A 22,432-nucleotide genomic window follows, 5' to 3' on the forward strand; every position below is an offset into this window, starting at 1 on the left:
GTAAACAGGATTCGACGATGACCATTAGCCACGTAACGCTTAAGTAAGCGCTTTGATTTTAGGAGCCTCTGGCGCTTCACTTCATTTGTCAGGAGATGTCCTTTGTGTCATTTGTAAGCATGGAGTCCCAGGTCAATGCTTAACGTGCGAGACATAGACATTTTTGATATCTGTAACTCACGAGCCATCACTGACTGTCTCCGTACCGGATTTCGTCGCACACGAGCCGCCACTGCTTTGATGAGTTATGGCGTTTGTACTGTGCGTGGTCTTCCTTGCCGCGGGCGATCTCTCAGAGTTACAACCTCAACAAATCGATTTATAGTGCGGTCAACAAATTTCTTACTAATTTTCAGTTTCTGGAGGGTTTTGAAAATTTCCCCTGGTGATTGCCCTACCTTGTGTAACTCTATCATAGCCACACGATTCTCATACTCCCCCCATTCTATCTTGAAAACTTCAAACTGACAACGGTACACTTCTGCAGCTCAACCAACAATGACTCACGCCTCACGATACCGGTTTTGTAGCCGCTCCCTCGTTCGGGCGGAAGTACAGCCACCTTCAAAATTTGGGACAGTATTTATGGTAAGACTGGGTACTTGGGAATGAGCTTCAGTTCTGGACATTTATTATTAACTGTAGTTGATTTGCTAATGTTCATGATTTTGAAGCTTCCTGTTAACAAATTATTTGGCCAGTCGGGCAAATTACGAAGCTGAAAACTAGTCACTTAAAATCACATGCACATGTCATAAGATTGACCAGCCAATATACAATATTAAATAGGAGGGGGGGATCCTTTCAATACTCCATTGTTAAGTTGAACCAAATAGAAGTTACAACCTGTTCATTTGGGACCGGTTTCAACACATTTGAAGTGTCATCATCAGCCAATTAACAAAGCAGTGCAAAAATTAAGTCATAAAGATCTAAAAATAACTAATACAATGATCACAGACAAAAAATTAACACTATTTTGTGCTGAAGCAATTCCAGTTGATGTTCATAACACAATGATCAGTCAAAAGAGTAAAAAGAACACCACTATTCGTGCCGAAACAAATCCAGTTGAAGTTCATAAGCAGGTCTAGTACAATCCTGTTATGCCATATTCACATAGGAAGACGTATGAAGATGTTGTATTTGCGATCGATAACGAGTTAAAGGACTTGTTCTAATATGAAAACTTGAAGGATAACTCATTATGAAATTGAAATTGTGATATGCAGTTATGTATAGTTGTTGCTAGGCAGGTCTTGTAGGCATTTGTTTCTCCGGCCGAAGAGTAAAAGGTGACATAATTGAAGTATTAGGAAAACAGTGTAGGACTTAATTTCGACAATTCGAAGCAGATATATAAATTTTAAAAATAATTTAAATTGTTAAAAAGAATAAAACCAAATAAAAATATATAAAAAATAGGAAGAAATTTTAAAAGAAATTATAATGTCAGGCTCAACTTGAAACATCTTGCCATGGTGATTGATAAATAAATGGGAGATGATAAATATAGTAAAGGGTGAGGAATAATGAGCGCTTATAAGAGGGTGGGAGGGAAAGGAAAAAATTGGGGGGGGGGGTATTTAAGGAAGATCATGGGGGTGTTGCAGAAGGGGCAAGTAGCGTGAGAGGGTATTGTGTAAATTGTGAAAGATTGATCGCTTGCTTGTTGGCTTGAGGTTATTTAAAATAGAGATGAGAAAATCAAAAAGGGCATTGGGCTTCTCAGAAATATCATTCAGGTTAAGATTTGGATTGAAAAACTGGTCGAGGTGTATAAAACAGTTTTCAGTGATGTCTAGGAGAGGGCCGTTATTTACAGTGCTGAGAATTTCAATATCCTAGTCTATTGTAGTGAAAATATGTTTTGTGTCATGTATATGTTGCCCTACTGCCAAAAATCTGTTGTATTTTATTGCATTAACGTGTTCAAAGTATCTAATTTTGAAGTTACGGCCAGTTTGACCAATGTAAGAAGAGTTACAGTTCTTGCACTTAAAATGGTATGCGCCTGACCTAGAAAAGGCACTTGTTTTATTTAAGGAGTTGAAGTTATGTAATAATTCAAGGTTTCTATTATTAGTTCAAAAAGAAATCACGGTATTGTGTTTTGTGAATACATTAGCAATACTGTAGGCATTTATATTGAATGTGAATGTGGCGTAAGCAGTTGGTTTAGGATTATCTCTTAAGAGTGTTATGTTAGGCTGGTGTTTAAATTTGTTAATAATTTGTTCAATAAAATATCTGTTATAACACAGTAATAACAAAAGGAAATGGCGACGGCGGTTTCTATCCTATATAAGATACTTTAAGGGTTTTAAATGTGGTATTGTGAAACTCGGTTCTTTCGAGAGACTTCTTGTTCTTATTATCCATCATTTGTTACGAATGAAGCCATATTTTCCAGTGTCGACTTAGTTAAATGCAGTAAAAACTTTTCAGTCTGTCAAACACACAGCAATTACAATATAAATTATAACACTAATAACATACCTGTAAAATACACATGCTTATATATGTACAGTATTGTTTACGTTGTGTAAACTTGTCAATGATAAACAGTTTAGTGATAACATGAACCAGTAATGACAAAAATAGGACTCGTCCTGAAATAATGTTTGGTGACAACAGACTTAGAATCAGCAGTCTTGATAAATACGTAAGTTTTCCATTATATTAATACTTGTGTGTGTATATATATATTTTATTTTTGTCATTACTGGTTCATGTTATCACTAAACTGTTTATCATTGACAAGTTTACACAACGTAAACAATACTGTACATATATAAGCATGTTTTAAGTGATTTGATAGAATCTGAGGATGTTCTTGTAGAACGAAACATGTCATTCTTTGTATATTAGTGTGTATTTTACAGGTATGTTAATAGTGTTATAATTTATATTGTAATTGCTGTGTGTTTGACAGACTGAACCGTTTTTATTGCATTTATTACCCATCAGGTAATTATTATTTTCACTTATTATTTTGCTATTTTTGGTCCTCCCAAGACTTGCCATGGTTGTCTTCAAGTGTTTTCTGAGGTTACGTATTTGTTCTACTTTAATTTTATTGCAGACTTATTTCTCATTGATCTTATATTAACGTATGTCTGCCAATTTTTAAGTTCTGTTCGAAAACCAAGGGCAGTGTAGGTCCCGTTATGTTTTCTCCTCAGTTTGATTGCTTCCTGTGTATGTGTACATGTGTGGAGACCTATTTTATGTACGCATGGACATTCTACATTTTGCTTGATTCTGACACCGTTTAGTGTTTTCTTGCTCGTCCACTCTGGGTGTGTGGTATGGATTTGTACTGATAATGAGGGTTTTGACTGCGTGATACATGTTGCTGGTGTGCTGCATGTTTTCTCTCTTGGCCTGGTTCTGTGTTTGTTTTACCAGACCGGATTCACGAGCAAATTGGTTATTTTGATTATGCTTGTTGTGAACTATTATGGCATGCTTTACCAGCTTGTCTCTCCGCCCTACGTTTCTCTGTGTTGGTCTCTATGTGTGTTCGTGTGAATGAGTTTGATTCTGTATCTGCATTGCTTTTTGGGTGTGCAGTTTCCAGTGTCTTTTGTTGTTTCATTCTTGTTTCCAGCTTCCCCAGCCATTCTCTCATTTTATTTTTGGCTCTGCCATGTTTTAACTTTGTGTATTTTAAAGGTAACAATGGAAATTTCGTATTTGTTGTTTTCTCCATGTATGTATTCTATGCATACTTCTTTGCCACCTGCCTACCCTCACCTTACTTGTTATTTGATAATATGTTTTCCTTGTGCCTGAAGGATAATACAGTTCCTCTTTGGGAAATGTTGTCGCCACAAAAAAAATTTTTAAAAAATTAAAAAGAGGGAGGTAATTTTTGGTAAAAAGGAGGAAGATACTTTGATTCAAAGTCACTTCATTGACCCAAAATATAAAAGGGGAATACTCTTATAAAAACCAAACCAAAACCAAACCCCATGGCACTACATCCCTTGAAGGGCCTTGGCCTACTAAGCGACCGCTGCTTAGCCCGAAGGCCTGCAGATTACGAGGTGGAGGTGTCGTGTGGTCAACACGACGAATCCTCTCGGCTGTTATTCTTGGCTTTCTAGACCAGGGCCGCTATCTCACCGTCAGATAGCTCCTCAATTCTAATCATGTAGGCTGAGTGGACCTCGAACCAGCCCTCAGGTTCAGGTAAAAATCCATGACATGGCCGGGAATTGAACCTGGGGCCTCCGGGTAAGAGGTAAGGATGCTACCCCTACACCACGGAGCTGGCGGAATACTCTTATACCCTGTTGTAGTAGCCTTTTTCTGCATGAGAGGGGCGACTTCTTAATTCGGTGGTATTCATATTTCATTATGATAAAATTATAAAATAAAAAAATAATAATTTAAAAGGGGAGAGAGAGAGAGAGAGACTGACATGGCTCAGCCATACATATTCTGATGCACCTCTATGTTATACGTTAGTAACGTACCCCTTTATACTCTTTTCTTCTCTATTATGAGGGTAAGGCAAATTTTATTATGTATTTTCTCTTCATTTGGACAAACTCCCTTTTATTTAACTCTCTTGATGCCAGGCGGTAGTGCGAGCACCAGCCCTTTAAATTGCCAGAGCCGATCTGGTCGGCCTTTAACAATCCAGTCGGATGTTGCCAGAGCCGATTACATTGGCCGGCTTAAAATTCTGTGATATACATAATTTTGAGGCAACCTATAGTGACATGCATACTTTTGGTGCAACCTGTAGTAAAGGGGCTACACTTTATTGTGTGCCTGGCCTTGCTTTGGCAGTTCTATGAGGGTGTTATGCCTTTCACAAGAGTCGTTTCCTGTGTTTACAAATACCGCTAACCGGTCAGTAAGAGATTGCTCCTTGCAGTGAGTGGATTTGTGACAGGAAAATGGCATGTTGTTCACGTGATATTTTTTTAGCAGGTATTGATGACAATAAATTAATGCAGTATTTGGAACAGTGCGAAGTTAACGCGGATGATTTATTGGATAGCGATAGGGAATTTAGTTCAGAGAGTAGCGACGAAATTATACCGGACACGTCCGCGGAATCATTGCAGCTAAAGAAAAGACGTTTGTGTCTAACAGCACTAAAGCTACTCTGAATATGGTGGTAGATGAAACTAGTGATACCGAATACGATGATGATGATGTATCTGGAGAACATTTTGTGAAAATTTGACCCAGTGAACCCAACAACATTCCTCAACCCCCTGTCTCCTTCAAGGAAGTTCTTGGACCTAAACATGCCCTACCGTCTGCTTCTCCGCCCATATCGTACTTCAGTTTACTTTTCACTTACCTCTGCTAAACCTTATAGTTAAATATAGTCCTCTATCATTACCTAAATGCCGGTGTCCGCGGGCCAAGTGTTGCGTGCCTGCCTCCCACCCGGAGGTCATGGGTTCGATTTGCGCGCAGGTCAAGGATTTTTGCCTGGTCCTGAGGGTTGGTTCGAGGTTCACTCAATCTAAGTGACCCTAAGTGATTGCAATTGAGGAGATATCTGAGGGTGAGAGGGTGACTCCGGTCTGGAAAACCAAGAAAATTACTGAAAGTATCCGTCCACCGACCATGATTCACCTTGTAAACTGCAGGTACCGAACTGAGCAGTGGTCGATTAGTAGGTCAAAGCAAATACGGCTTTAGTGCCATACATTTCTTAATTTCGTAAATTCTGTTGTATTGTAAAATTATTTTTCTAATATGTACTACAACCGAAAACGAGAAACTATTTTTTTTTCTGAAAACAAAAAACTTATTTAATAATTCAGAATTATTTTAATACTGTGTTGTCCGCACATAGAAAATTTGTTGTCAGTGTTTGCCAAACATCGATACATACACGTGAATTTTATCAGTAAAATTGTCTTGTTTTTACTTGAATTTTAATTTTTAAGTTTTTATTTTTCTTGTTCAAATTAGTTATTCTATAGAATTGTATTTAGAAATACATTATACATAATTATGTATATAGTTTTGTATCGTAAATTATTTTTTCAAAGTAGATATTGAGAGGGAAAGTGCGAAAATATTTTTCTCGTCTTAAAAATAAACGTTATCGACAACTATAAATCTACAGCAAATATGTTGGTAGATGGTCCGCCTAGTCAATACTATTTATTATTTACCTTTCACCTTAACATCTAGTACATGTTTCGAGAATATTTATGCATTCTCTTCCTCAGCTAGTGGATTAAAATTCAGTATACAATAAGACCTGATAAAATAGGGTGGCTCCCATTAAAAATTAAAAACTATGACCATTACAATGTAACATTTAAAAAATTTGGATGGTAAAAAACATGGAATTATAATCCCATCTTGTCACGTACAAATAAAAACACAATATAGTAATGTCTGATTAAATATTGAGTACAGCGTCTTATGGTGATATGAGTTCATAGTATCCTTGATCTTGCAATGCTATCTTCCGAAGTTCAAATAAAGTTGAGTTAAGAATAAATGAAATTGCATTAAAACTTGAAGTCTTGCCGATATCCGCCGTTAATAGGTGTTAAAATAATGTCTATATGAATTAAAATATTGAACACGGTGTCGTACATTGATGTGAGTTTACAGTGTCCTTAGAGTTGTAATACTATCTTGCGAAGTTCAATTGGATTTGTATAAGAATAAACGAAGTTGCATTAAAACTGGAATTCCTGCCATTATCTTAAGTTAAAGGGTGTATTATGCAGCCAGGTTGAAATAAAATTAAGATGGTCTGTAAAAAGGAAAGGAAATAGAAATTAACAAAAAGGCTCCGACGAACAAAATGAGAATACAACGGGCCAAAAATATTAAACCTTACCAGTGTGTTGATGTAAATATTACGTGTGGCGTGCATATGTTGAAGAGATGTGAAAGCAACTGGTGTTGTACGGCAACTGGTTGCGGAATTACAGTACATTGGGATGCGGGGTGGATGGAAAGAGGGGTGGAAGGTACCGCCCCTGATACTATAGTCATACTTACCCCCTTACGCGCATGATCTCATTCTCTTTTGCCCTCTTTCTAGGGTATTGGGTCACCAATTTAAACAACGGATTGTCTTCTGCCGTGTATTCATTTAGGCTGTTTTCACTATCAAATTTTTGCAACTTGTTTATTTCTAATTTCTCGAGGGCATTAATTTGTTTACCTTTGTTTAATGAATGTAATAAAGCCATGTCTTGTTCAATATTGGTGAAATGATGGTTGCTTTCATGCATGTGTTCACACATTGCAGAGTATCTAGAATGTCTTCGTGCATTGACATGCTCTTTATACCGCACCAACACACTTCTACCTGACTGTCCGACATACTTTTTTCCGCAATCTTGGCAAGACAGTTTGTGTACTCCTAACTTACTGAACCTACTGTTGGTGTTTACGCTATTCAAATTGAAAAATAAATTATTATTATTGTTATCTGTCCTACAGGATACATGGGTAATGTGTTTCCTGAAGAGTTTAGCCAAACCGTATGATTGTTTATTAATATAAGTTAATGTAGCGAATTTCTTTTTTTTCTTCTTTCTTATTTACAAGTAGAGTGTTCGGTCTATTCATGACCTTACTCTTTATCCTATTGACATAGCTCTTGGGATAACCGTTTCTTCTGGCGATATCTTGGATAATGTTTATCTCTTTATTAAAATCATTTCTATTTAATGGTATTCTTACTGCTCTATTGATGAAGCTGTAAAATGCCGCTTTCTTGTGTTCTCCTGGGTGGTTCGAGTCTTTCCTGATAACATCTGTGTGTGTAGGTTTTCTAAATACTTGGTAAATCAGGTTTTTATTGTCTCTAGTTACTGTTACGTCAAGATAGTTTAAACTTTTATTATCTTCCGACTCGATTGTAAACATTGTGTTTATCTAGGTTGTTTAATTAGTCTAACAGCTCGTTTGGCTTGAGTTCTTGTTCGTTAATGATAGCGAACGCGTCATCAACAAACCTTAACCATAAGTCTAATCCTTTTATTTTACCGACTAATTAGATTCCATATGGTCCATAAATATATCCGCAAGGATACCAGACGCTGGTGATCCCATGGCCAGCCCATTAACTTGTTTATACACGTTGTTGTTGAAAGTAAAAAGGTTGTTTTCTAATGTGAACTTTAACAAGTTGATGAATTCATCAATTTCTACTTTACTCAATGGACTATGTGTATTTAAGTTGTCCTTGACAATGTTGATAGTCTCTGTGATCGGAATATTCAAATGCATATCTTTCACATCAAAGCTATGGATAGTATTACATTGCGATAAATTTATATTTTTTGTCCTATCACAAAAATCTATGGTATTGCGGAGACTTGTATCTACATTAAATCTGTAATGTTTCTTTAAAAACGTGTGTACAAATTTGGCCGTTTTATATGTGGGACTGTTTCTGAAGTTTACAACCAGTCTAATAGGTATGCCTTCTTTGTGTACCTTAGGCATTGCCCTCAATTTAGGTAATCCTGGGTTCATATTTACCAAACATTTTGTTTCATTCAAATTCATCAAAAAATTAGTGTTAGCTAAAATTTGTTAAAATGTCTTTTGCATGTTGTTAGTGGGGTCCTTCTTTATCTGACGAAAGTTGTCTCCCTTCAAGAAATCATTCGTTTTACTGACGTAATCATCTTTATTCATTAAAACTATAGTGTTACCCTTATCAGCCTTCATGACAATTATGTTGTTATCTATGATCTTCTTATTAATCTTTCGGAGATTGTTATTTGTGTGGGTATCTGCGATGGTCTTATGTTCCATTATTTTACCAATTTTCTTTTTAGTCTCGAACCTCATATTCTCTTGTTCATCTGTAGGTACCTCTGCAATTGCTACTTCAGATTCCGCTAACAATTTCACTAGTTCCCTATTTTGAACAGTCTTACTTGTGTGTGGCCAGTTATGTTTAGGACCCTTACTTAAGATCTCGACTTCATCATTATTGAAATCAGCGTTGGTCAGGTTTTTGAGTGGTGGATAAAATGTGTGTGTTGTGTACGTGTTATTGTTTCGCATTTCATCTTTTGTGATGCGTTTGTAGTCAATGAGCCTCTGATATTTTCTATCTAGAATTTCTTGTTTTTTCATTAGTATTGTAAATAATGATAGTTCAATGTTAAATTGCGCCTCTTCCCATTCCAGAGCCGAAATTTGACTAGTGATGAGTAGGTGTAATTCATAAAGTGTGTTGTCAACTTCGTTTTTTTGAGGTGTAAAAACCTAATTTCATCTTTAATCCACAGGTGATTTACTTTCCGCTGTGTTCTCATTTCGTGATGCAGTAATCTACCTCTCTTTTGTACTGAATTCAAGTGTTTAGGTATGACATTACTTTTAATACATTTCTTAAGAAAGTTCAGGTCTTTTGAAATACTAAGAATTTTAACCTTGGTGTTCTTAAATTTATCATTTTTCTAGCCTGGCTGGCATAATCACTATTAATAATCTTGACCATAGTGGCCAGTATTGGATCCGTATTGACTTAATAACAGCAAATATGTTGGTAGATGGTCCGCCTAGTCAATACTATTTATTATTTACCTTTCACCTTAACATCTAGTTCATGTTTCGAGAATATTTATGCATTCTCTTCCTCAGCTAGTGGATTAAAATTCAGTATACAATAAGACCTGATAAAATAGGGGGGCCCCATTAAAAATTCAAAACTATGACCATTACAATGTAACATTTAAAAAATACATCTTTCACATCAGAGCTATGGATAGTATTACATTGCGATAAATTTATATTTTTTGTCCTATCACATAAATCTATGGTAATGCGGAGACTTGTATGTATGTATGTATGTATGTATGTATGTATGTATGTATGTATGTACAAGCATCACGAGAAAACGGCTGAAGAGAATTTAATGAAAATCGGTATGTAAAGTCCGGGAATAAGTCGCTACAATCTAGGCCATAAATAATCTTTTTCATGCTGAGAGAAATGGTAGTTTAGGGGAAGGCTTAAAATTTAATTCTCAAATAATTATTTATATTATTAGTGGTCGTATCTTAATGAAAACCGGTATGTTAAGTTCTAAAATAAGTTGCTACAATATAAACCATAAATAATCTTATTCACTCTAAAAGAAATGGTAGTTTAGGGGAAGGCCTAAAATTTTATTTGCAAATGTTTATGTTATTAGTGGTCCTATCTTAATTAAAATAGGTATGCAAAGTGGGCGAATAAGTTGCTACAATCTACACCATAAATAATCTTATTCACATTAAGAAAAGTGGTAGTTTAGAGGAAGGCCCAAAATTTAATTCTCGAATATTTGTGTTATTGGTGGTCTTGTGGACAATTACTATATAAATAAAGTTACATAGTATTAAATTTCCGATCATTTATGTCTTATACATTTTGACCGTATCGGCTATGATAACCGAGATATTCACAAATATGGATTGTTGTTGCTAAGATAATATCAGCACTGTCACGAGAAAATGGGTAAACAGAATTTAATGAAAATCGGTATGTAAAGTCGGGGATTAAGGAACTACTGTCTACGCTATAATTAATTTTATAAGACAGCCTTATATTACAGAGTCGAAAGAAAACTGAATGTGAAGGACTACAATACAGAAAGCTCATATCATTGATCAACAATAACATTACATTGACCATTGTTTGTTGTGATTTGCTTTGTGTCTCTGTTGCCATTCATCTCCGATAGATGGGATTACTGCTGCATACCGAGTTTTTTAACATTTGCTCTACGTCGCGCCGACACAGATAGGACTCATGGCGACGATGGGATATGAAAGGGCTAGGAGTGGGAAGGAAGCACCCCCTATGTTAATTACGTTACAGCCCCAGCATTTTCCTGGTGTGAAAATTGAAGACCATGGAAAACTATCTTCAGGGCTGTCGACAGTGGAACCCACTACCTCCCAGATCCAAGCTCACAGCTATGCACCCCTAACTGCACAGCCAACTCTCCCGGTCGTACCGAGTATAACAGCCTGCCTGAAAATTGCCGGGAAGTAGCTGGGTAGTTAGATAAACTTCTGATACTACTGATATGTAACAAACTGGTTCATCATAGCATTCGAGCTATTCAATTCCTACTCTGAGGCACCGATTGGAATAAGCAATGTGCATATTTAACGGAATAATGGCAGAGAAGTGTTCACTGCTGTCTGCGGTCTGGTCATTGCAGCACTGGAACTTTGGATTGTTAGATCAGCACCGTAGTACTGTTCGTAAAAAGTGAGAAAATGAGCGGTTTATTAATTTGATCAAGTATTTTATATAACATTGCTTTTAATCACTACATTCCTTCTGACGACTTCAGGTAGAAAAACCACAAAGACAGTCTTTCTGAGAATCCCGTAGCTAAGCACAGGTACATCAGCGAGTCAACAACAAAACATCTTTAACTCTTTATATCACTCCATACCAGTTTCTTATTCTACGTAGTCTATATGTAGAAAATTTCATGCCGGTATTTGATATACACCAGTAGATATACATGAATTTTAAAATACATGTATTTCCACTGAAAACGGCCTGGCACTTTACAGTAGTAGAGTGGAGGCGGAGCTCTGGCCTCTTCCAGCTGATGGGGAGCGGCCGACCAGATCTGCTCTTTGCTCCAAGAGGATTAAGATTATCCCTGTCTTAATATATGTGCATCGATTTTAGTGTTTCTTCCTATACATGGTCTGTTGGTATTGGGAGCCAAGTTCAGCTACTGACCGTTTCCTGTCAGTTTCGATCACGATCTACTTTCATAGTCTCTCTGCGTCACTTTGCTACCTCTATTTATGTGGTGGGGGGATTGAGTTCAACCTTTAGAGCGTATTGTCACTTGTGTAGCTGGTGGGCAACTGCTTTCAGCAAGCAGCTGATCGGTTAAAAGCATGGAAGGGAGGGCTGAGGGAGTGGTAGGGGTATTACTGTGGTAGGGGGAACTTACGGTTGGTAGGGAGCTCAAATGTTCTTTGGTGTCTTTTTTTACTAATGTTATTTATGAAGCTGTTTTTAAAGTTTCTTCTGGTAGTATATTTGTTTTCTGTAATTTCATTTATGTTAAAATTAAGATTTTGCTTTTGTTCTATTTCTGTATACATTGTTTCTAAAATGTTCATTAGGATGCCTTTTTTTTGCTATACGTAAAATTATTATGTAAGGATATAACTGTTTGTACTCATGGCTGAATATGTGTTACATGACATAACACGTATGAGCGAATTTAAATACACCTTTACTACTATAGAACATGACTTAATTTTTTTTTTTTTTTTAACAATTGATTTTCCAAGGCAACAGTCTTACTGTACCATTAAGCAGACATCAGGGTTCAAGTTGCAAATATAAGTAAACTAGCTTTGTAGCTTTCTTTTCTTCAGGAAATTAACCTGCTATCCTGTTTGGTCATAGTTTGCTTGTGACGAGTTCTCTCTCTCATTTCAGCAGGTCCCTTCTGTAAGAAACATAGTGAATGGGAACATTTGGAGAGCATGTACTTACAGTCACATGGGGGTTATGATTGGGAGCTGATATATATACAATTTTACACTATCTCAAAACTTAATATTGCAGTTAAGAAGTACCAGTCACCTCTATGAGCTTAAAACCTGTGTGTAATGTATTAAGAAGTAAAAATGAAGTATGAGTGTTTACTGGGATGGCATTTAACTGTGTGACCTTATGGGCTGGTCGTCACTGCCAATTCTTCTACATCCATTTCTTCACAGCTTCCGAAGAGCTGGGACATGTGGAAAGTGTGGGAAAAGAAGAAAGCTAAATAAACACAAGAAAAGGAAAGAGACAAAGATGAATAAAAAATGGTAAGAGACAAGGAACAAAGGACAAACACAAAAGGAGACAAGGATCCAAACGGGTTGATATACCTTATAGGAAGGATCAAATGGGTGACAAATTAAGTTGCAACTTGAAAACTAGCTATTGTTGTGCATAATTTTGGACAGATCCATTATGGACACAATGTGTTCTTATGGTGAAATAATGATCATGTTTCATTTTTTCATTTGTTCTTATCTGTTCACTATGTTTTAAACATGTATTAAATATATTTTTATTCAGTTTGTGACCATGCTTCCTCATTACAGTATAATATCTCTAGTTGTCACACAAAGGGTGCCAACCAAGTTTTCAGTGTATACAGGATGTATCTGTGATAATGTTACAGACTTTCAGCGATGATGGAGGATGGTAAATGGATCAATTTAAGGTAAGGAACCATATTCCAGAAACAATCGAGTCAAAAGTTCAGCAAAATTCTACTCATTTAAGTCCATTTAGCTGCACAAGTTACACAAGCTGCTCCATTTGCAACAAATGTTCGAAATGGCATCCCCCTGCATCAATGCAGGCATGGCATCATTGCACAAAGTTCTGTTTGAATATCCCCGGTGCCGTTTGAACTGTTAAGACCAAACAGATGTTAAACATCTTGAATTATTCATAACTTTTGACTCAAACGTTTCCGAACTTTTGACTCAAACGTTTCTGGACTACGGTTCCTTATCTCAAATTGATTCATTTGCTGTCCAACATCATCTCTGAAAGTTTGGAACATTATCATGGATACACCCTTTATAGATAGTGACGAAAGAACTAGCAGTTGCAGATATGATGCAGATGAATTGAAATTTATTTTTCAGACTTCCCATGGCTCACTTTATAATTTGGTTTATCATTTCCTGGAGGATATGTTGGCTCGCTTGAAACACTACAAAGCAGAATTGCAGATTGCTTGTCTGCAAACACTCATTGCTACACCTGTCTGTATGGTGCCAAGACTGCTTCACATTGCTGCTGACGCCTTTCAGGTTGGTTTTGCAATCTGCTAACTACAAATAGAAATGGTTTGGATTGTACAGAAATGACTGAGTACTTAAATTGGACTCGGTACAGGCGAATTGAGGTAAGCAACAAAAATAATATTTTTCAGGAGAGACAAAAGAACAGTTTGCACCTCACTACAGGCATTGATCTATCTTAATTGTTGTTTATTTCAATTCTGTAATGAATCTGAGATTGTAGTGTACTATAGTGTACTGGAATATATTGTGTGGGATCATACAGTTTCCTGAAATTAATTCTTTGACATGAAATTTGAGGATTTTGCCTTTTGACTGGGACTGATACTACATCAGTGTTGGTTACAACAATGTATATTTTCAGTTACACTAATTGGAATAAATAATAATAACAATGGTAAGTTGTTTATTGTGTGAAAGGATGATCATTAATAGTAAGAAAACTATTATAAAACACGCATTTTCTATTGTGGTTTATTTAAATAAATTACCCTCACAGAAGTAACACTCAAATTCAAAAGTTATTAAGTGTTGGGATATCAGAACATTGAGTTATGCTGAATTAAACTGAATTATATTAATATATATATGGATAATAATCTAGGGGTAGCATGCCTGCCTCTCACCCAGAGGCCCCGGGTTTGATTCCCGGCCAGGTCAGGGATTTTTACCTGGACCTGAGGGCTGGTTCGAGATCCACTCAGCCTGCGTGATTAGAATTGAGGAGCTATCTAACGGTGAAATAGCGGTCCCGGTCTAGAAAGCCAAGAATAACGGCCGAAAGGATTCGTCGTGCTGACCACACGACACCTCATAATCTGCAGGCCTTCGGTCTGAGCAACGGTCGCTTGGTAGGCCAAGGCCCTTCAAGGGCTGTAATGCCATGGGGTTTAATAATCTGCGCAATAATGAATGACACTTAGACATTGCCAATAAATTCTCACAACAATGGTCTTTTTAGAACTTTCAACTCTTATATACATTATAGGAAGAATCATAATATAAATTTTCCATTTCCATTTTACCATAAATGGTGTTTTTCAAAATATAATATCACTAGAATATTAGCAGAGATAACACAATAATAAAAATGGAAGAGAGATGATGTTGTGTTATTAAAAGTTATCAATTTTGCAAGTAGCTTTACGTCGCGTCGACTCAGATAGGTCTTATGGCGACGATGGTACAGGAAAGGGCTAGGAATGGGAAGGAAGTGGCCGTGGCCTTAATTAAGGTACAGCCCCAGCATTTGCCTGGTGTGAAAATGGGAAATCACGGGAAACCATCTTCAGGGCTGCCGACAGTGGGGTTCGAACACACCATCTCCCGAATACTGCATACTGGCCACGCTTAAGCGACTACAGCTATCCAGCTCGATGAAAGTTATAAATTTGAACTGAAATAAGAGCCATATGAGACCAAGCAATACTGAATAACTAAATATCTTCTTTATCTGTCTTTGGAAGTTCATCTGGTAGAGACATATATTTTTTTGCTATTGGCTTTACATCGCACCGACACAGATATGTCTTATGGCGACGATGGGACAGGAAAGGGCTAGGACTGGGAAGGAAGCAGCCGTGGCCTTAATTAAGGTACAGCCGCATCATTTGCCTGGTGTGAAAATGGGAAACGACGGAAAACCATCTTCAGGGCTGCCGACAGTGGGGTTCAAACCTACTATGTCCCGAATACTGGATACTGGCCGCACTTAAGCGTCTGCAGCTATCGAGCTCGGTTAGAGAATTCTTAAGAGGCATTTGCAAATACTCATTACCATACCTTACAGGGATTACCTTTATGGACACAAGCTTTACCGGGTCATTGTACTTCACATTCGGTATTGATAGTTTTGAATTGTAAACACATTTAAGTGAAACAGGTAAGCTCCGTTTAGTACGCTTGTTCCTTACAGTTCCAAGAGGCACCGTTTTCTCCTCTGCCTCAGGATTATACAAGTATTTCAGTTTTATGACTGGTGAATATTTTGAAAACAGCAATTTCTTAATTAATTTAAACATTATCTTTTCTCCATTATCACACTTAGCCAGCTTTGCTGGGAAGTTCTGTTGAAGACCTTTGAAGTCTTTGTGAGACATTGTAATGATTTCGTATGGCTTGGGGTTGACTCTTGCATTTACAATTATAGTAGACCACTCTCACACCTGCCAACTTTCCCGATTTCGGTGGGAGACTCCCGATTTTTGACAGTTTTTCCCGCCTCCCGATTATTCTATTATTTCTCCCGATTTAAGCTCATTTTTTGGTGAACTTCAAACATTTGTTTTCAAATCCCGCGATTTCAGCTTTTTTACGCATGTGACCGGAAATTCTTCGCTCATTGGCCACTTTCAAACGAAATATCTACGTTTATTAATGCGAGAAATGTGCGCGATTGTGCGATGTTTATTGAAACTTGTATATCGCAATGCGTATATCGATCGTCAATCTCTAGTTCTCACGTGCTTTGTTCGTGTTCGTTCACATCAGTCTTGTACTCTAGTTGATTCTGGAGACTAGTCGCTAGATATGGAGTCTTTTTTAGTAATTTAGTGATATAATTTCAATGATAATGACTAGTGACTTTTCTAAAGATTTTAGGAGCCTTTTGGAGACAGTTCTGAATAATTTTAATTTATCTCAATATAAATAAAATAAGTGTGTCTGTTCTTTGCTCAGAATTTAGGAAGAATGATATTTCTGCACCGGTCGTGACCACAGTAACTAGGAGAAATGCACGTTTTAATTTTCTATAATGTCTGTCTGTATGTATGTACGCGCATCACGAGAAAATGTCTGAAGAGGATTTAATGGAAATCGGTATATAAAGTCGGGGAATAAGTCATTACAATCTAGGCCATAAGTAATTGTGTTCATGCTGAGTGAAATGGTAGTTTAGGGGAAGGACTAAAATTTAATTTTCACATATATTTAGTTTGTTATTGGCCCTATCGATAGATAATATATAATTAGTTATATATTATTAAATTTCCTATCATTTATGTCCTATACATTTTTACCATACCGGCTTTGATAACTGAGATATTCATGACTTTGGATTTTTGTTGCTAAGTCCATATCAGCACCGACGTATGAGAAAATGGATGAACAGAATTTGATGAAAATCGGTATGTAAAGTCGGGGAATAAGGAATTACGGTCTACGCTATAAATAATTTTATTCACCCTGTTTGAAATGGTAGTTTAGGGGAAGTGTCAAAATTTAATTTTTATTACCTATCTAATTGGTCGTATCCAAAAGTAAAGTTATAGAGAATACAATTTCTGATTATGTCTTATTCAGTTTTACTGTACCGACTATAACAATATTGTGAAGATGATTATAAGAATCAGAAAAAATCAAGAAGGAATGATCGCTTGAATAATAACACAAGGAAGAAAACTAAATGTGAAGGCCTGCAATATAGACAGCTCATAAAATAGATCAAAAATAACTTTTCATTGACCATTGTTCGTTGTGATGTGCTTTGTGTATTCTGCTGCCATTTATCTCCAATAAATGGGATTATTGCTGCGTACCTAGTGTAACAGCCTGTCTCAATATTGGCGGGAAGTAGCTGGGGTGTTAGATCTTTCTCTCTTTAGCATGCCATTCCTCTGGTTCATAAATTTTCTGATACTACTGGTACGTAACACACTCGATCATCATAGTACTCCAGCTATACGATCACTACTCTGAGGCAGCGATTCGAATGACCAGTCTGCAGACTTGAATGGAATAACCACGAACGTACTACGTTGGCGTAGCAGGGGGAGAGATAATACTACCATGTGGTGCGTTCCAGGTGGTGGATAGGGGGTCCTAACCGGCTTGCCGGCGGACTTGAGCGAAATAAAATAGCTCTTGTGGACCAAACACACACCCCCCGTGGGTGGGGGACGCAGGCAAAGAATACACCCAATCGTATCCCTTGCCGGAGGTAAAAGGCAACTAAAAGGGGTGACCTAGGCATGTTTTAATTAGAACCATGATACTATTATAATTAGTACCACCACGCTTGGTCACTTTTACTTATGCGTAGTACCACACAGACGATTCAGATCATTCACAACTTTATACACAATTTGCAGCTGCTCCACTAGTGGCACTTGGGATTTTTCTAGAGCACTTATTGCATTAGGAAGGGATCTGAAATTTGTTTTTGTGTAGGAAAGTTTACCTGCAATTTCTTTGTCAGCCAAGAGTTTCTGGGCTGTTTTTATTGATCCAGCCTCAGTTTTGTCGAAGGAATCGATCACTTTCTTTACAACTTCAAAGTTCTCGCACTAATAACAACAAGCCTCAATCCACGTTCCCCATCTAGTCAAAACAGGTGAAAAGGCCAAGGGAATTTCAAGAGCTTCTGTTTTCAATGCTAGAACTCTAGATGGGGCTATTGAAAACACTTTCTTTATGCACCCAATTAACTTGTCAGCTTCAGGAAAATTATGTCGTACCTCTTCCACGGTCCGATGTAACGCATGGGCTAGGCATGTGACATGCACCATTTTCGAGAAGAGCGCTTGTAACGAATTTGCAGCCTTTACCATGTAGGGTGCTGCATCTGTTATTAAAAGCAGCACATTGTCATTCCGAATGCCATCGGGCCACAATAGCCTCAAAGACTGGTCAAACAGTTTGCTAATTGTTGACCAGTTAGCTTTGTCCAATTGCTCACAATGTAGTAGAAATGGTTCTCCAGCATTCCCTGCTTCCAGGAAGCCTACAATAACGTTGGCTATATATCGTCCCATACTGTCTGTTGTTTCATCTATGCATACCCATATGTTTCCGTCTCCTACCCTTATCCTTATTTCTTGTAACGTTTTGTCATAGCATCTTCCAACGTAGGTACTTCTTAATGTTCTGGGATCTGGTACAGATTTTCCAGTCTCCTCTTCTAAGAATGTACGCAGCTTTGGATGGTTCAGTTTGTTCAGTGGAATATCGGCGCATAAAAATGCTGTACACAATTTCTCACAAAATGGAGAAAATGTTGAAGATTCACCCAGTAGTGTCTGGTGTAAGCCACAGTTTCTTTTATCTTCAAGTCGCTGCATACCACGTTTATGTTTTTCTCGCGACACATGTTGTTCAACTGTAAACTTCTTTTCTGCTGAAACTCGCACATCACACACTTTGCAAAATATTATTTTCCCATCAGTGGAAAATATATTTTCTCCATATTGTGTAACAAATTGTTTTAATTTAACAATTGTACTTCCTTTAACTTTGGGCATCTTACAGTACTTGTCAACAAAGAATTCACTCGACTCGCAGCACGTGGGCGACTGACTTCCTTCTTATCTAGCTGAAGATAAGGAACAATGCCCAGCTTGGGCGAGTCCATTATGCGTCTTACATATAGGGGAAGCAGGTACTGCTTAAAGTATGTTTTCTTGGAAGTGCAGTCGAGTTGAAAATACTCTTTCCTTGAAAACTAGTGGCAGCAGGGTATGTTGCAAGTCTACGTTCTTTCTTGAGCAAGTTACTTGTCTAAGTTAAACATAATAGACAAGTATTGTAAACATAAATAATATTAATTAAATATCCAAATATAACGAAATATAACACTTCCCAGAAAACAATTAAAAATGCCGAAAATAACCATAAATTGCTCCAAAAATGACCTATCTCTTGTAAACGGCAAAAAATGAAAAATATGCCCTAACAAATTGCCCTTATTTAATCAGTCAATTCATGAAACACATGTACATATACTCAAGCTATATTTTGGCCTTCATAAAAAAAGATGCAAAATCATCAAATACCTTGCCCTAGTAATGACCAATGTTGACTTAAGGTGGAAAACTATAAGGACAGTCTTTCTGAGAATTCCGTAGCGAAGCATGGGTACAACAGCCAGTTATTTGATACAAATTGCATTGCGCTTCGCATAATCACATGGGCACTTGATCAAATATATTAATCTATGCATTTGCTAAGTAATGGCATTTAAGTGCATGACCGATTCATACATGTGGAGCAGGAGTTCATACTATTTTCGGAAGGCTTGTCAGAGACCGATTATCTCACTTGCATACTTCCTGTGAGGTAATAGAGGTGTGTAATTTTCAGCCTTGGAGCCTCATTATAGCAACAGTCAGGCTTTGAGACAATAAGTGTTATAATTATATCATTGTATTGTATTGCTTAAGACATGTAAAATAAGCAGTTTTGACCAATTGTATCTCCTGATTTCTCCTGACTTTTCCTGATTTTCATATCAAAATCTCCTGATTTTTGGTTTTGTAAAGTTGGCAGGTATGCACCCTGAAGAAGCCCACACAGCTTTATTTTTGAGGTTTTTTTTCTATTGAAGCATGAACAGAATCTGCTGGCATATATGTACTGTATGACCAGGCTGCAAGTAAGTTATTGAGATGCATTCAATGCTCTTTGATGTCTGAAGAAACCACAGGATCAAAGACAAGACCTGATTTTTTGTTTGTGCTGGGCATAAGTCACAGTATAGAACAACAGTTCTGACATCACCTCCTTCGTCTATAATTGACAGATAAGAATGTAGTACAGAACAAATTTCATTTGTTCCTCGATGCCCATCATCTTCTCCTCTCGCCGTAAGACCTATCTGTGTCAGTGTGACGTTAAGCCCCTAGCATCTTCTCCTCAGACAAAACAGTATACATTTCTGGAGCCACTTTCATACATTGTCTCATTTTTTACACAATATTTCCTGGAATAATTTAATAAGAGACTATTACCATGAGGGGTATTAAATACCTTTTGCAGGTCAAAACTGGCACAGACAAATGTTGAGTCCCTTTTGGCTTGTTCTTGATCAAGCTGATGTACATCTTTAGAAAATTGAGCCTCATCTTCATGGCTTTCAAACATTTCAATATCATTTTGCATCAGATCCTGTACTGGTGTATTTTTCAGTTTTTCACATGTGAGACACTTGTCCCTTTTTTTGGTAGGTGGAATTTAATGTTGAATTTAGTCCTAAAAATAAAATTAAAAACCCTTTCACTTGTTACAGGAATATGGTTCCCACCTTTTGATATAATAAATAAGGGACATTTACCTAAAAGTACAGAATTTTTCAAAAAAATAAGGGACAGTTCATAAATACTTGAAAATCAAAAGTTAAGTACCAGCTTCAATTACATTACAATTACAGTAGAAGTCCGTTATAGCGAGAATTCATAACAGCGAAAAATTTACTCACTATAGCGGATTGTCGTTATATCTGATTTTTGTATAAAAGTCTAAAAAAAATCCATGAACATTAAAATTGGTATAAAACGGCAATCAGTTTGTTCAAAACTTGCGTTTCTGCAGATGATATCCACACTACGGCTTACTTGTTTGTTATTTTTCGAAATCCCATACTACTTGAAAGTGTATGTTTAATTTCATTCAGAATAAATATAGTACCGTATTTCTCCGAAACCCTGATGAACCCCACTTTTTCCCTCAAAAAATTTAAATCAGGCTCAAGTAGTAATTTGTAAAATCATATGAATGCCTTTGTTGTACAGTAGGCCTACACATTTTTAGATGCCAAACTTTGACTTTCGTCATGCTGTATTTTTTTTTTGCGGCTGCGCAATTATTCTTTATTCCCGCGGGGTTAAGGACCATTAATTTAAAATTGGAATCATAATACCGAAGACAACCCATTGAAAATTTGCCGACAATACCTATTCCATTCGTCTCTACAATACGCCGATCCATCAGGAAATTATTCTTGCGGTCTATAAAACTGTTACTTATAATCAGCGTCAGATATCACCGGCTACCGCTACACGCACATCTTGCTTGCTGGGTTCGTCCAAATTCAGCAGCTAGCGATGTATAGGCCTAATCGCGGACGTTGAAAGTCAACGAACGAGTTTGTTGCGTCACAGTATGGCCATTCCGCCCTTGCATTTCTCGTGCACATAGCTCACAATTTCATCTTCGACTTCTTTAAAGCATCCTTGTTGCAGACCACTGATGCATTTTTTGTACAGTGCGCATCTTTTTAAACTCTTTGTCTTCACGCTAACGCCAAATATTCGCTTTAGTTAGGCCTATGCCGTATTTTCTTGCGGCTGCACAATTATTCTACATTTCCAAGTGTTTAATAACCATTAACTTAAAATTGGCATCAACCTTTTCCATGTATCATTATAATACGACTATCCATCACAAAAATATTCCTGCTGTCTGTAAAACTTAATTTTACTAAGCGTCAAGTATAATAGACGCGTTATAGCTCTGGCACTGAGTAGCCATGGCCTTTCTAAGAATTCGAAGGCTTGCATGTTTTGATGCCATTCTTCAGATCTGAGAAACGTTTTTGTAGAGGCTAATAGAACGCTATTCTCTGTTCACTATTTCCTAAGATCCAGTGACGTTTCATACAGGCACTGTACAACCAGCGCCTCCTAGAGAACAAGGCCTGGCAATACGAATGAGAGTAGCTGATGACGTATGTTGAAGTTGGCCCATGCCAGTAACTCAGTGAGCTTGTTGCTGCTTGGTGTATGAGGACGCGTTTCCCTATTATGTGTGTTTTTCATCGATTATATTAATGTTAATCGAGTCTTGTGTGTTAACACTCGCTTAATATTCCTATTAGTGTAAGTTCAGTTAAAGGTGATAGTACTTAT

General features: G+C 37.1%; 1 protein-coding gene across 1 annotated transcript in view; it reads left to right on the forward strand.

The window, feature by feature from the left end:
- LOC136857637 (DNA-dependent protein kinase catalytic subunit) overlaps nt 1–22,432 on the forward strand; it is an 873,484-nt gene that overhangs the window by 263,902 nt on the left and 587,150 nt on the right. The window contains exon 13 of the mRNA XM_067136445.2: nt 13,653–13,820. Coding sequence (XP_066992546.2) covers nt 13,653–13,820 — 168 coding nt within the window. The remainder of the gene's footprint in view (nt 1–13,652; nt 13,821–22,432) is intronic.

The sequence above is a fragment of the Anabrus simplex genome, chromosome 1, assembly GCF_040414725.1.
Source record: "Anabrus simplex isolate iqAnaSimp1 chromosome 1, ASM4041472v1, whole genome shotgun sequence".
Lineage (NCBI taxonomy): Eukaryota > Metazoa > Arthropoda > Insecta > Orthoptera > Tettigoniidae > Anabrus > Anabrus simplex.